Source organism: Danio rerio, chromosome 5, assembly GCF_049306965.1.
Source record: "Danio rerio strain Tuebingen ecotype United States chromosome 5, GRCz12tu, whole genome shotgun sequence".
Taxonomy (NCBI): domain Eukaryota; kingdom Metazoa; phylum Chordata; class Actinopteri; order Cypriniformes; family Danionidae; genus Danio; species Danio rerio.
This window is the reverse complement of record NC_133180.1, coordinates 10,193,593-10,206,788: the sequence shown is the minus strand read 5'-3', so window position 1 is coordinate 10,206,788 and position 13,196 is coordinate 10,193,593. Positions and strand designations below refer to the sequence as shown.

Genomic DNA, 13,196 nt, shown 5'->3' with positions numbered 1-13,196 from the left:
GTATTAGTCTGTATATAATATATTATGTCTGTATGTAGTATACAAGTCTTCAAAAGGTTGCATATAAATGCAGTACCATTCAAAAGTAGAGGGTTGGTAAAAAGTTCTGAAACAGTTTTTAAAAGATAATGACTCGTAGATACACCAGGGTTGTAGTTATTAAATAAAAATGTAGTTAAATTAATATTTTTAAACATTTGTTTTTATTTTTCTTTCGTTATTTTTTTTTAAATAACATATACGTTTGTGATGAATAGATGCATTTTATATTATTATTACGCCAGCCTGATGTGTCACATGATTATTCATTGGTTTCAGTTTTATAACTATTAGTCTTAATTTAATTTATATTCATCTGTTTGTTTTAATTATTATTTTATAAATACTATAATTAATATTTTTCCAACAACAACAAAATAATAATAATAATAATTATTATTATTATTATTTCTATTATTAATCCAGTGTTTGTTTATAAATTGTTCACTGTTGTTATACAGTTTATTTATCTTCCTTTTTAATTAATTTAAAAGTTAATTTGATTTTTATTGCTGTTATTAAATATTATTACTTAAATAAATAATATAAAATAAAAACGTTTATTATTAATCAAAAATTTGTTAAGGTATCAAACACAGAATGATATAAAACAACTCAAAATGTGATAATAGTAATGATAATAATAATAATAAGACTACGAAAATAATAACAACAATAATAATACCGATAATAATTTTGTTTTGGGGGGTTAATAGTTTTATTCAGTCTGTTAATTTAATAGTTGGAATAGATTTAATTATTGCTAATATTAAATGTTATTTCTTATAGTTAAAACTAAACAACTATGAAATAAATATTATAAAATACAAATGTTTATTATTGATCAAACATAATGATAATAATACAGGCCAATAATAATAATAACAATATTAATAATAATATTAATAGGCGACGCAGTGCGTGTGTGTTTCCTAGAGATGGGTTGTGGCAGGTTGGCGGTTCATTCCGCTCTGGCGACCCCGTATTAATAAAGGGACTAAGCCGACAAGATAATGAATGAATGAATAATATTAATAATAATATTTAAATAAAACACAAAATTATATAAAACAACCCAAAAATATATAATATAATTATTTTATTAATTATTATTAATTAATCCAGTGTTTGTTTAGTTTGTTTTATACACAGTTTATTTACCTTCTTTTTTATTTAAATAGTTGATTTAACGATTTTTGCTATTATTAAATATTATTATTCAATAATAATTAAAACAAAACGATTAATAAATAATATACAATAAAATAATTATTTATTATTAATCAAACATTAAGGTAAATAAAACAATGATATAAAACAATCCAAAATAAATGATGATGATGATAATTATAATAATAATAATAATACGGATAATTATTATTAATAATAACAACAGTAACATTATTATTTTGGGTTTGTTTTCATACTATTGAGTTTTTATTTACCTTAAAAATGTTTAATTATTGTATATTTTTTCAATCTGTTATTTTAATACTTTAGATTTATTTATTACAGTTAATCAATATTTTCGATAAACCCTGATTTATTTGAAATGGAAATATTTTGTGACATGATTTGATCGATTTAATGCAGGGGTCACCAATCCTGGTCCTGGAGTGCCGGTGTCCCTGCAGAGTTTAGTTCCAACTTGCCTTAACGCACCTGCCTGGATGTTTTAAGTATACCAAGTAAGAGCTTGATTAGCTGGTTCAGGTGTGTTTGATTAGGGTTGGAGGTAAAATCTGCAGGACACCGGCCCTCCAGGAACAAGTTTGGTGACCACTGATTTAATGCATCTTTGCTAAAGTAAGCTATTATTGTCTTTCAAAATATAATAAACAAACAGCTAAATCATACAACTCCAAACTTCTGAATGAGACTGTACTGTATGTAACAGACATTCTGAGTGAACTATCCCTTTAAGTGCAGCCTTTGCCTTTTTAGACTCAGATTTGTGTCAAGAGTAGTATCGTTTTTTAACTCGTTGACAGTTTAGCCTGTAATCTAAATGTTCGTTTAATACTTGCTTGTACTTGTTGGGTTCTCAGATCTAACGGTTTGTGTTATCTTGTCTCAGTTATGCTAAAGGAGACCTGGACCTGTCCTACATCACCTCCAGACTAGCAGGTACATTTGTTTACTTACAATAGATTTCTCTAAAGGACAGTTCACCCAAAATGTTTAATTAAGCTTTCATTTACCAACTCTTTACTTGTTTAAAACATTTATGAGTGTCTTAACACACTAAAAAGTACTTTGAAAAATGTTGGAAACCTCTAACCATTGACTTGTTTTTTCTGCTATGGAAGTCAATGGTCGCAGGCTTCCAACACTTTTCAAAATGTCTTCTTCGGTGTTTAACATGAGAAAGGAGCTAATTAACATTTAAAAATCTTTGAGGGAGAGTAAAACTGAGTAAATGTTTATTTTTTGGGTGAACTATCCCTTTAACAGAAACCCTAAAGATGTTAAAGGCCGCATGAACCGGAAGCTGCAACTGTTTTTGTTTGTTTCATATGGTAATGCAGTTCAAGAGAGCAACATTATCATATTGAGAAGCTTACTGGTTTCTTGAGTCAAATGAGCCCACCCCTATTATACCCCTATTAAAATAGCTGTCTATGAAATCAGTTTATAGTGGTGTTAGGATGTGGCTTGAGAGCTTTATTACCATATTAAGACTCTGATTGGTTGCCTGAGTCAAATCAAACCACCCCTATGTCTATATCACACTACTATGTAATGTTATTGATGTGTGATATTTATAATAGGAGTCAATGGAATCAATGTGTTTTAATGGGGCCACCCTGTCCCCATTAAAGTCAATGGGACCACTTTTGGGATGTCCTAGCACCCCAGGGGTACAGCTTTTAACCTCTTGTGATGTTTGTTTTCACTCAAGCTGCAAACCCCTAGAGATGGTGTGAATCCCAAATTTCAACAAAATTCACACTCGGCACTGTGTGTGGTGAAATTTGGGCTCAGTGTTAAGTGTGTGGGATTTTTGGAGGGTTCTTTTAACATGGGGACGGGGCGCCCTATTAAAATACATTGATCCCATTGACTCCTATTATAAAAGTCACACATCAATAACATTACTTAGGAGTGTCTAACAGACATGAGGGTGGTCTCATATGACTCAGGCAACCAATCAGGATCTAAATATCATAATAAAGCTCTCCAGCTGCACCCCCTTAAAAATGTTAACACCCCTATTAACTGACTTCATAGACTGCCATTATAATAGGCCCGTATACATATTTTGCTTAGCAGTGTCATATAGACTTGGGGGTGGGCTCATTCTGAGAAACTGAATATTAAATGAGAAAACAGTGGGTGTGGCTTGCGTTTTTTTCTACTGCGAGCTGATTTGATGCAGTAAAGTAGGCATTTCATTCAGATCGATCGGAAAAGGGGTTTCGGTTTGTTGTCAAAACTGAGCTAGCAAAGTCAATATGGTTAGTTTTGATTTCATGTCTTTGTGTGTGTTTTTCAGTCATGTCTTTCCCAGCTGAAGGTGTTGAATCTGCTATTAAGAATAACATTGAGGATGTGCGTCTGTTCCTGGACTCTCGACACGCGGGTCATTACGCCGTTTATAACCTGTCCAAACGCTCCTACAGACCAGCCAGGTTTCACAACAGGGTGAGAGTCAAGCGTTTATTTTTAAAATAACATTCATTTTCCTTCGGCTTAGTCTCTATTTCAGAGGTTGCCACAGCAGAATGAACCACCAACTATTGTAGCATATGTTTTACCTTTGAGCTGCAACCCAGTACTGGGAAGCACCCATACGCTCATAAATTCACACACATACACTTCGGCCAATTTAGTTAATCCAATTCATCTGTACCGCATGTCTTTGGACTGTGGGGGAAACCGGAGCACCTATGCCAGCACAGGGAGAACATGCAAAGTCCAAACAGAAATGCCAACTAGCCCAGCTGGGACTCGAACCAGCAACCTTCTCCCAGTGAGGCGACAGTGCGAACCACTGAGCCACCATGCTGCCCTTTAGATTTTTTTTCTCTAATGCAAATTAACAGATTACTGGTATTGAATTGAATCTATTGAATACTTGTTGGTAAATGCAGTCTCTTTAATGTTAGATGAAAATAAAGTAAAATGTTGCCTTTGCAAAGATTATCAAATTATTATTTATTTTTTGAGACTGTTAACTTAAACTACACCTATAACATTTTTATTAATTGAAACAATTTTGAAATAAAACAATAATAAAAGTTCTAAGCAACTTCTAAGTTCCATTTTCTTTTAATTTGAAATGTTGCCTTTACAGCTAACAAATAGCATAAAATAAAACTAATTTAATAGGGCCCTCCATACTGTATTTGACAGAATTAATAACCAGGAGTCACACTGGTGTAACTGCACTGTGTAACTGTAGTGAAATATTACAAGAAATGAGTGAGAAAATCATACTGTCCCTATTGGCCAGAACATGTTTTCATTTTATCTAGTGTTTTGAACATTTCTGATGTGCTAAACTGCTAATGTTTAGACGTAGCGAAATGATCATTAATCTCATAGCATACATGCCTGCATGTGCTTGTGCATAGTTTTGTGTGTTAGCAAGCACGAATTTAAATGTTATTGCATTAGTAAATGTTGAACTGTGATTAATAAATGCTGTATAAGTATTGTTCATAATTAGTTCATGTTTGTAAATACATAACTAATGAAACCTTATTGTAAAGTGTGACCAAAAGTCTTTGTAGACTATATATACAAGTGTATATAGTATACAAGTATATAATTAATGTGTGTGTGCAGGTATCCGAGTGCGGTTGGCAGCCAAGGCGAGCTCCTACACTGAAGAACTTGTACAGTATATGTAAAAACATGCATCAGTGGCTCAAACAGGACCAGAGGAACATCTGCATCGTACACTGTCTGGTGAGCATCAGCAATGGGTGTAATTAGTTAAAGTATTTGTTTGGTTTACTTGAATTTCTTATTGCCTGAAAAGTTTTTTTTATAATCTTTTTTTATTGTTTTTAGTATAAGAAATAATCAATAACATAAACAACAAAAATCAACATAAAAAATACAAATAAAAAATAAAGGGGGGGTTACAAAGCCCATTTCAAAATACACAAATAGTCGGATACAACATAATACAACATCATCCAGAAAACATAAGGAAATAAATAGAATTAAATGTAAAACAAAAATAATTTACAGAGAAATACGTAGGCTCCACAATTTGACTTACTCCAGACCAATCTCTGTCATGGTCGGGTGAGGGGAAAAGGAGCGAGGACTCAATTGCAACAAATAAGGGTTTTATTAATAATAAAGTAAAAACAAAAGGCAAAACAAAACTACCCCAAGGGGGAAAACATTAACAAAACACACAAACTTAGCTGGACTGACAAGACAAGGCAAGACTGGAGCAGGAACACGGGGAGTGTAGACAACGAACTGGCAAAGGACTGAAAACATGAGGGGGATTATAAAGCAAAAAGTAAATTGACACACAGGTGAACACAATTAACTAATAATGGGTTAACAAGGAGGGTGGGACTAGACAATAGACGGGAGAGCGCATGACACAGAGAGACAATACAAGCCATGCGCTCACATAACACAACACTGAAGCACACGACAAAAACACGTGACCACAATGTAAACACCGAGCCACGTGCTTTGACAAAAGACGCAAGACACGAGCACACGATGAATGAAAACACTCACCGTGCGCTCACACATGCAGCATGCATGCTTCATCCCAGCGCCGACCAAAACCGAAACCAACAAGACTGAGACGCTGGGAATGAAACACCACGCTGCTGACAGATGAAAACACAAACACGAGTACAAGAGCGCACGCGTCTGAGGGACGCAGAGCGCGCGCGCGGCCGCGTCAAGCAGGAGCGCGCACACTCTGCGTACACCCACGACGGCGCGCGCGTACACACAGAGACAGAAACAGGACCAGACACAGGTAGTGTCCGAGATCTGCCACCAAAACAAGAATTTACAAGACCAGAGTGGCAGAACCCTGACAATCTCACTTATAAAGAGTTACAAGTCAGCATTACTGATATAAAACTTAATTGGGCTCCAGATTTTTAAAAATGTGTTTAGTTTGTTTGTCATCCCATATCGCATTTCCTCCATGGGCAACACGTAACTTAAGCTCCTAACCCAAATTTCGAAGACAGGCACATAATCTGACTTCCAATTTTGTAAAATTATTTTCTTTGCTAATATCATACACAAAGATATTGCCTGTGATATATATTTATCAGCTATTTCTGAGGTGTATTATTGCCTGAAAAGTTAAAGTTACTCTTCATTTTTAGTTAAATTAATTTCGTTACTTGCCCTAAGTGCTGTAAAGAAATTCAACAGTTCTGTATAAATTAAAACTGTTTAATTGTATTTTTTTGTATTTGTTTTTGTGGAATAATTTGATTATTCAAGACAAGGTTACATTTGTCTGAGATTTGTACATGCATAAGAAGCAATTAATTAAGTAAGGCATTAATAATATATGGTATGCATGAAATATGGGGTTATTACTTTAAAATGTGTCATTTTCTATTGTGTTAATTTCTATTGTCTAGGCAATAGACATTTATTGAGTCAAGTAATTAAATTACTTATTGAGAAATTCAACTATATTTTAGACAAAGTAATTAGAAAAGTAATTAAAATAATTATGTATATATTATGTAATTAGTAATTGGTTTGATTTTGCGAAGTAACCTACACAACACTTTTGAGCGCACACACTTAATACTACCAATACTACTGTCTGTGAGTAAGTTTACTTGGACACCAATAATTTGATTTAATGCGATTAAGACAATACTCTGATTAAGAGTCTACCATGTAAACAGCGATTTTTAATTAATTTAATCAGATTAAGGTCATAATCGAACTAAAAAGAAATCGAATTAAGACATCTGGAATCTGCACATTTTAGTCGCATTATTGAAGTGCAGTACATACATGTAAACACCTTAATCGAACTATTAAGGTCATGTAGGACTTTTGCTGCATTTTGTGACAGGATAGTAGTTTTTCAGTGGTGGAAAGAGTACTGAATAATAACACTCAATTAAAAGTACTATTACTTGCCCAAATATGTATTGTAGTTTAAGTAGTAATAAGGCAATCTGACTTAGCCAATCATTGTAGACAGGAAAAATTAAACGGATAATCTATTTTTTATCTATTTTTAATCTACTTCATAGTTTCCGCTACATTCATTCTTCCATCGCGGGGCGCCACACCAAAATTCATCCCGCTACGGCTAGATTACAGCTTCTCATGCAAAACATTCAGTCGTGTTTTTTTTTAAATAGCGCACCAAAACGTATTAAAGGTAAGTGTATTTTAACAGCGCAAAATTCTCTGTTATTGCAGTAGTGCTGTGCGTTTTTTCTTTAACCCTTTAGGACAGAGGTGGGCAAACTACGGCCTGCGGGCCATATGCTTAACACTTTCATCCGGCCCCCGAAGGAGTTTTTAAAATGCTGCTTCTGAGAAGGTTTGGTTTAAAATCGGTAAATTAACGATGCAATTACAAGTGAACGCCATGTGATGGCAGTATTGCATGCGGTACAGTAGAATTAGAACACACTCTCGGATATTAAAATGCACTCGACAGTTAATGACCGAACGTGCTTTATGCATTATTAGGCGCCTCTTTTGAATGGTTTACTAACGTCCGTGCGGGTTTTGTTTTGCGCGCTGCTTATGCGTCATGCACGCCTCGCTTTTTAACCTTGCCTGTCGCGCCTTGCGTTTTTGCCGTAGCAGACTCCAGACTGACACCCTTGCAAGAAGAGGGGACCACGCTCATTGTTCACATTAACACACTCATAATAACATGACTTTCCGTTTTATTTTATAGTTTTATAATGATTGAAATGAGCATATTAAGACAAGCTCAAATGAGATTAATGGGAATTTGACTCAAATTATATAATAATTGCTTGTTAAATGTGCTGATTTTAGTCATAGAATATATTTTCCATGCATACATCCACTTTAAAAAGTTATTTTATCGAAGATTTGTGGTTTTATCAAGTTTTATGATGATTGATCTGTATATTCTAAAAGCAGTGCAAAATAGATCATTGTAAATTTGACTGAAGAGTAAACTTTAAGAATTATTTTTAATGTGTTAATATGAGATTTTATTCTATCAGACAATCTTTTCTATTCTCTACTGTTAAAATTTACATTATTATTATTATTATATTTTATAAGGGATTATTTTATTGTTTTATGATGATTGATAAGTAAATATAAATAGCAGCGCAAATTAATTTGACATAATAATATAGATATAATAAATTAATAATACAGATGTTACATGTTCTATGCATACTGCCTCTATAAATAAAAGTGTTTTTTTTTTTAAGAATTTGACATGTGGCCCTTCAGTTGGTTTGCAAAACTTGATGTGGCCTTCGGGTCTAAAAAGTTTGCCCACTACTGCTTTAAGGTGACATGTTCTGCGTACAATGACTTTATCTTGCTGGAGTTTATGGCCATTTCACTTTACTTCAGGACAAATTCATGTCGCTCTGTAGGTCTATTCGAGACATTCATAAATATTCTGAGCAAATCTAATAAATGTTGTAGACATGCATAAATGCACTAAATCGCACTTCAGCAGTGATTATTTGAGAGTGCACAAGAAAATCTGCACATGAGCAGCATATATTTGAGGGGGCATCCAAGAAGTTTTGTGCTTGAACAGAGGAAATCGACACGCAAGCAAAGAGATTCGCGTGCTCGTATTATGAATGCGATCTCGACTTGTAATACTGCGCTCACGACATTTGTCATTTGAAATAACGCCATAGGTAGTTGGTGATCTGTGTAAAAGGTCTGGCGCCACAGCTGGAAAAAATCCTAGAGGAAACCCTATACTTGGTAAAGTACGATGGCTGTGAAAGTGATTTGAGTATTTGTAATTGGTTAATTCACAGCACTGATGTTTTTGTGTGCAGGACGGACGGGCAGCGTCTGCTGTGGTGGTTTGTGCCTTCCTCTGTTTCTGTCGTCTCTTCTCCACCGCTGAGGCTGCAGTTTACATGTTCAGCATGAAGCGATGTCCACCGGGCATCTCAGCCTCACACAAAAGGTAAACACTTCCTCTGCTTTTATCACTCGGTTGATTTGAGTAATAATCGCATAAGCAGACCTGAGCAGACATAGAGGAATTCATTCAACAGGAAACATCAAGCTACAGGTGTGAGTTTGAAAAATGCCTTGCTCTGTTAAACATAATTTAGGAAATAATAAGTAATTATACTAGAAAAAAAAAGACTTCATATATGCTAATATAGTATTTTTTTTTTTTAAGTATTTCCTATAATATTTTTTCTTCTGGAAAAAAGTCTTGTTTTATTTCAGCTAGAATAAAAGCAGTTTTTCATTCTTTAAAAAAGCTTTTTAAAATCAATGTTATTAACCCCTTAAGCAATACTGAGTTCCGACTGTCTATAGAACAAACCATATTATGTTATTCAATGACTTGCCTAATTACCATAACTTGCCTAATTAACCTAGTTAAGCCTTTAAATGTCATTTTAAGCTGAATGCCAGTATCTTGAAAAGTATCTAGTCAAATATTCTGTACTGTCATCATGACAAAGATCAATTAAATCAGTTTTCATAAATGAGCTATTAAAACTATTATGTTTAGAAAATGTTACAAATCTCTCTGTTAAAGGGGTGGTCCAGAGTGTATTTTTAGGGCTTGATTGTGTTTATGGGGTGCAAAGCAACGTGTGCTCAATCTTTAATTTTAGAAAATCAGGTTATTTTTTTCATATATCCTACTCTGATTATATACAGCTACTCAGCTAACATGTAAACACCTGTCATGTTTCCTAGTTCCTCTTAAGACCCGCCCTTAAGAGGCTCTGATTGGTCAGCTAACATAATGGGCTGTAATTCGCAGATCAGCTCCACATCACCAGGAAGCGTCTCTGTTATAACATTAGAGCACCTCTGGCCACGCCCCTTCACTGCACAAGTGTATGTGTGTAACCTGAAATATTTATGACATCCCCAAACTTAATTTGCTGTAGGCTTTGCTAAGCTAACTCTGTAAAAGCCAATCTCTCCCTTAGCATTGAACTTTGTGCGTCTTCCATTCGGAGATGTTGTTTATGTTCACACAGCTACATTACACATCAACTAAAGTTTAAAATATGGTATCCTAGTGGACCACCCCTTTAAATGAAATTAGGCAAAAAATAAAAGAATCAAAATTTAACAAGAGGGCTAATCATTCTGACTTCAACTGTGTATATACACTGTCTTAAAAAAACAAGCAATAATATATCTTACAAAAATAAGACTGCTTATTGTACTACAGGAATAAGAATGACTAAAGTTTGTACAGAAAATAATAGCGCAATATGTGCATTAGAATAATCTTTTTATTTACTTTCCTTGGCGATGACGTAATGATGACGTATTTATTATTCAGCTGCGTAAGCAATAAAAGGGCACCTATTTTACCCCTTTTTCCAGATTTAAGAGAAGTCTTTTTGTGTCTCCTGTAAAATTTCAGCTTAAAATCCTTCAGATTATTTAATAAACCTTTTAGAACATTGGAATTTTCTGCTTTAAAACAGTGTATCTGTTTGTGTGGCCGGTGCCTTTAACGCTAATTCTCCCCGCCCACCATTCCCACTTGCCTGTCAGAATGTGTCTCAATCTCCGCCTCTGCTGCGTCAGACAAACAAACAGCAGAGTAGTGTCTCACGTTTGTGAGAACCACTACAAGTGACTCCATTTACATGGACACCAATAGTTTGATTTTAATGCGATTAAGGCAATACTCTGATTTAGAGTCTACCATGTAAACAGCGATTTTTTTGATCAATTTAATCAGATTAGGGTCATAATCGAATGGCTGATTGAAACTCTTTGCACCTACTGAGTCAGTGCAGACCACAGACACCTGCATCGTGAAATGCAGAGTTTTTTTTCTTTCTTCCATTCATCATGCGCTATGAATTTCCATTACAACAACACTCTTCCAGCACTTCATAGTTGCGTCCAATATCTCGTTTGTCATGGTGGGCATGCATGAAATGTTCCCGAATGAAAGTGAAAGTGCCAAACTGCAGTTAAACTCGACTAATTAAAAATGAAACACCCAAAATTGCATGTAACTCCGGAGGAAATGCGGATAGCCTCGTGACGCGATGACATTAATTGAATTATGTGCTATAGCATGTAAAAGGGGATCATGAAAAGAATGTTCAATAAGCGACTCATGTAAACACCTTAGTCTTATTATTCTCTTAATTAAAGCAAATAATTCGATTACTGATGTCCATGTAAACTTAGTCACTAGGAACTTTCCCAATGATTATTTGATGTGTTTGTTATGGAGTTAATTCAAGCTTTTCGATGAGTCACACACAATGTAAGTACTAAGTTTACGCACACACACACACACGCATACAGACATACACACACACAGAGTGTGCACATTTAACTTTGCACTGTTTTTTGCATTGCAAATGTGACAGGATACACATTAATATCCACTGCTGTATGTATCCGTTATGTTACAAAATAAACCTGTACAAAATAAACCTGATTTACCGTCCACAAACCAGGATTGAAGCATCTTTTATAATTGTACTGACATGCGGCGGTAAAATCACTTTAATTCATTGCACACATGCACTGTTTTAAAAACTTGTTAAACTTGTAAGACTCATTCTTGATCACATTTTATGATGATTGATGATTACAGAGAGCTGAACAGATCTTTTATTCCCAGTTGCTTTGCACACATCGTGTCTTGTTGATATAATCATACACTTTACTACGGAGCCATGTTAATACGTGGCTGTCAATCAATTTGGTGGGCAGGGAAACCGCACTCCAGGAACAAGTTGTGATTGGCTTCAAAATGGGAGGCGCTTAGATCCTAATTTAACGTCAGGAAATTTAAAAAAAAGAGACGTATTGTGTTGCTATTATGCCAATATGACTGTGGGGACACTATACCTACACTCAGTTCTGTCTAAACAACTTACAAAATCTATTATTTTCATCATAGGTGCCCTTTAAATAAAAATGGTGTTTCGAATGAAGATAAGAGTTTGATCGATGGTTTACTAGAACTGAAAGGCTACTGTGCGTCACATTTTCTTTGTGAATTTAAAACTTGACAATGTGCATTGGATTTCTTGTTCGTGAAAATTTATCGCACTGGATCAGTATATCAGTATATTCACACGCACACGCATATATACACTCACCGGCCACTTTATTAGGTACACTTTACTAGTACCAGGTTGGACCCCCTTTTGCCTTAAGAACTGCCTTAATCCTTAGTGGCATAGATTCAACAAGGTACTGGAAATATTCCTCAGAGATTTTGGCCCATATTGACATGATAGCAACTAGGGCTGCTCGATTTTGGGAAAAATCATAATCACGATTATTTTGGTCATAATTGTAATCACGATTACTCAAAACTATTACTGTTAAAGTCAAAATTATTAGCGCTCCAGAGAATTTTTTTTAAAATAAATATTTCCCAAATGATGTTTAACAGAGCAAGGAATTTTAACAGTATTTCCTCTAATATTTTTTCTTCTGGAGAAAGGCTTTTTTAAAATTTTGGCTAGAATAAAAGCAGGTTTGAATATTTTGAAACCCATTTTAAGGTCAATATTATTAGCCCCCTTAAGCAATATATTTTTTGATTGTCTGCAGAAGAAACTGCTGTTATACACTGACTTGCCTTGTTACACTTATTAAGCTTTCGAATTGCACTTTAATCTGAATGCTTGTATTTTGAAAAATATCCAGTCAAATATAATGTGCTGTCATCATGACAAAGATAAAATAAATCAGTTATTAGTAATGAGTTATTAAAACTATTATGTTCAGAAATCTTTTTTCCATTAAACAGAAATGGGGGGGTTGCTAATATTCAGGAGGGCTAATAATTCTGACTTCAACTGCAAATATAGAGTTATTTCCCACCATGCAAAAAGAAAGAGAAATAAATACAATAGAATAAAAATATGAAACAAACTGTGCTTTAAGCATCTTCACTGTAGGGAAAACGTTTAGCTACAAAAGTCCTTCAGTCAAGAGCAGAGAGGCATGTTCTCCATTTGTTGTTTGAT

At 34.4% G+C, this 13,196-nt stretch overlaps 1 protein-coding gene across 3 annotated transcripts in view; it reads left to right on the top strand.

The window, feature by feature from the left end:
• The window catches only part of gak (cyclin G associated kinase), a 95,515-nt gene that overhangs the window by 55,965 nt on the left and 26,354 nt on the right, over positions 1-13,196 (top strand). For all 3 annotated transcript variants that reach the window (XM_068221403.2, XM_009301214.5, XM_073951962.1), the window contains 4 exons: positions 2,117-2,166; positions 3,536-3,684; positions 4,831-4,953; positions 9,033-9,166. In XM_068221403.2, the coding sequence (XP_068077504.2) occupies positions 2,117-2,166; positions 3,536-3,684; positions 4,831-4,953; positions 9,033-9,166 (456 nt within the window). The remainder of the gene's footprint in view (positions 1-2,116; positions 2,167-3,535; positions 3,685-4,830; positions 4,954-9,032; positions 9,167-13,196) is intronic.